This window comes from Diaphorina citri, unplaced genomic scaffold, assembly GCF_000475195.1.
Source record: "Diaphorina citri unplaced genomic scaffold, Diaci psyllid genome assembly version 1.1 scaffold26564, whole genome shotgun sequence".
Lineage (NCBI taxonomy): Eukaryota > Metazoa > Arthropoda > Insecta > Hemiptera > Psyllidae > Diaphorina > Diaphorina citri.
The window spans coordinates 1-743 of NW_007403902.1; the positions used below are offsets into that span (position 1 = coordinate 1).

A 743-nucleotide genomic window follows, 5' to 3' on the forward strand; every position below is an offset into this window, starting at 1 on the left:
TTTTGCTGAATTCCCTTTGGGTATGACCTATTCATTTTGGGGTATATATAATTATATATAATAGGTTGGGGTTGTGTTTTTTTCTAATTCAAACTAAATAATAAATTTACAAATGATATTACTTGTTCCTGGGATATCTGTAAATTCCATTACACATTATAAAACTATAGCTATAATTCTAAAAAGCACACACGAAAGAATAGCATTTGAAATTACCTAAAACAAGTATTCTATTTCTCCTCCTCTACTTTCTCCTCTGAGAATGCATGAATTGGGACACGCTTATAAAAATCTTCCAGAATCGAAGGAAACATGCTCAAGAATTTGAACCTGACTCCCATTTGATTTTCATCAACTAACATATCAACTGCACTCTGAAGTATTTTGACTTCGTGATCATTAGAGCATACGCCCACAAGAGCATTGAGTCTGATGTCAATATGCATTTGTTTGAGGAATTCTCTCTGAGTAATCGGGCCAAATGTTATCGCCTTGTCTTTAACACTTTGATTTCATGGTCATTAGAGCATACGCCCATAAGAGCATTGAGTCTGATGTCAATATGCATTTGTTTGAGGAATTCTCTCTGAGTAATCGGGCCAAATGTTATTGCCTTGTCTTTAACACTATCCCGGATGTATTTGAAATCAACATCTGCCGTCAGGTCACTATGCCCAATGTTCTTCAGCGGGTCAGTTTGTTTGTGATTACAGTAAGCACGGAATGTGTCTTTGCCTTCTCCA

The 743-nt window shown here is 36.1% G+C and overlaps 1 protein-coding gene across 1 annotated transcript; it reads right to left on the reverse strand.

The window, feature by feature from the left end:
- Positions 1–216: 216 nt before the first annotated feature.
- Positions 217–737, reverse strand: LOC113473361 (protein arginine methyltransferase NDUFAF7 homolog, mitochondrial-like). Its single transcript, XM_026833031.1, has 2 exons — positions 614–737; positions 217–491 (listed from the first exon to the last, which is right to left on the reverse strand). The coding sequence occupies exon 2, from the start codon at positions 444–446 to the stop codon at positions 231–233; it is 216 nt and encodes a 71-aa protein (XP_026688832.1). The 5' UTR covers positions 447–491; positions 614–737; the 3' UTR covers positions 217–230.
- Between the last annotated feature and the right edge of the window lie 6 nt (positions 738–743).

Coding starts and splice junctions, on each gene's coding strand:
- LOC113473361 (XM_026833031.1), bottom strand. CDS start 446: ATGCATATTGACATCAGACTCAATGCTCTTGTGGGCGTATGCTCTAAT.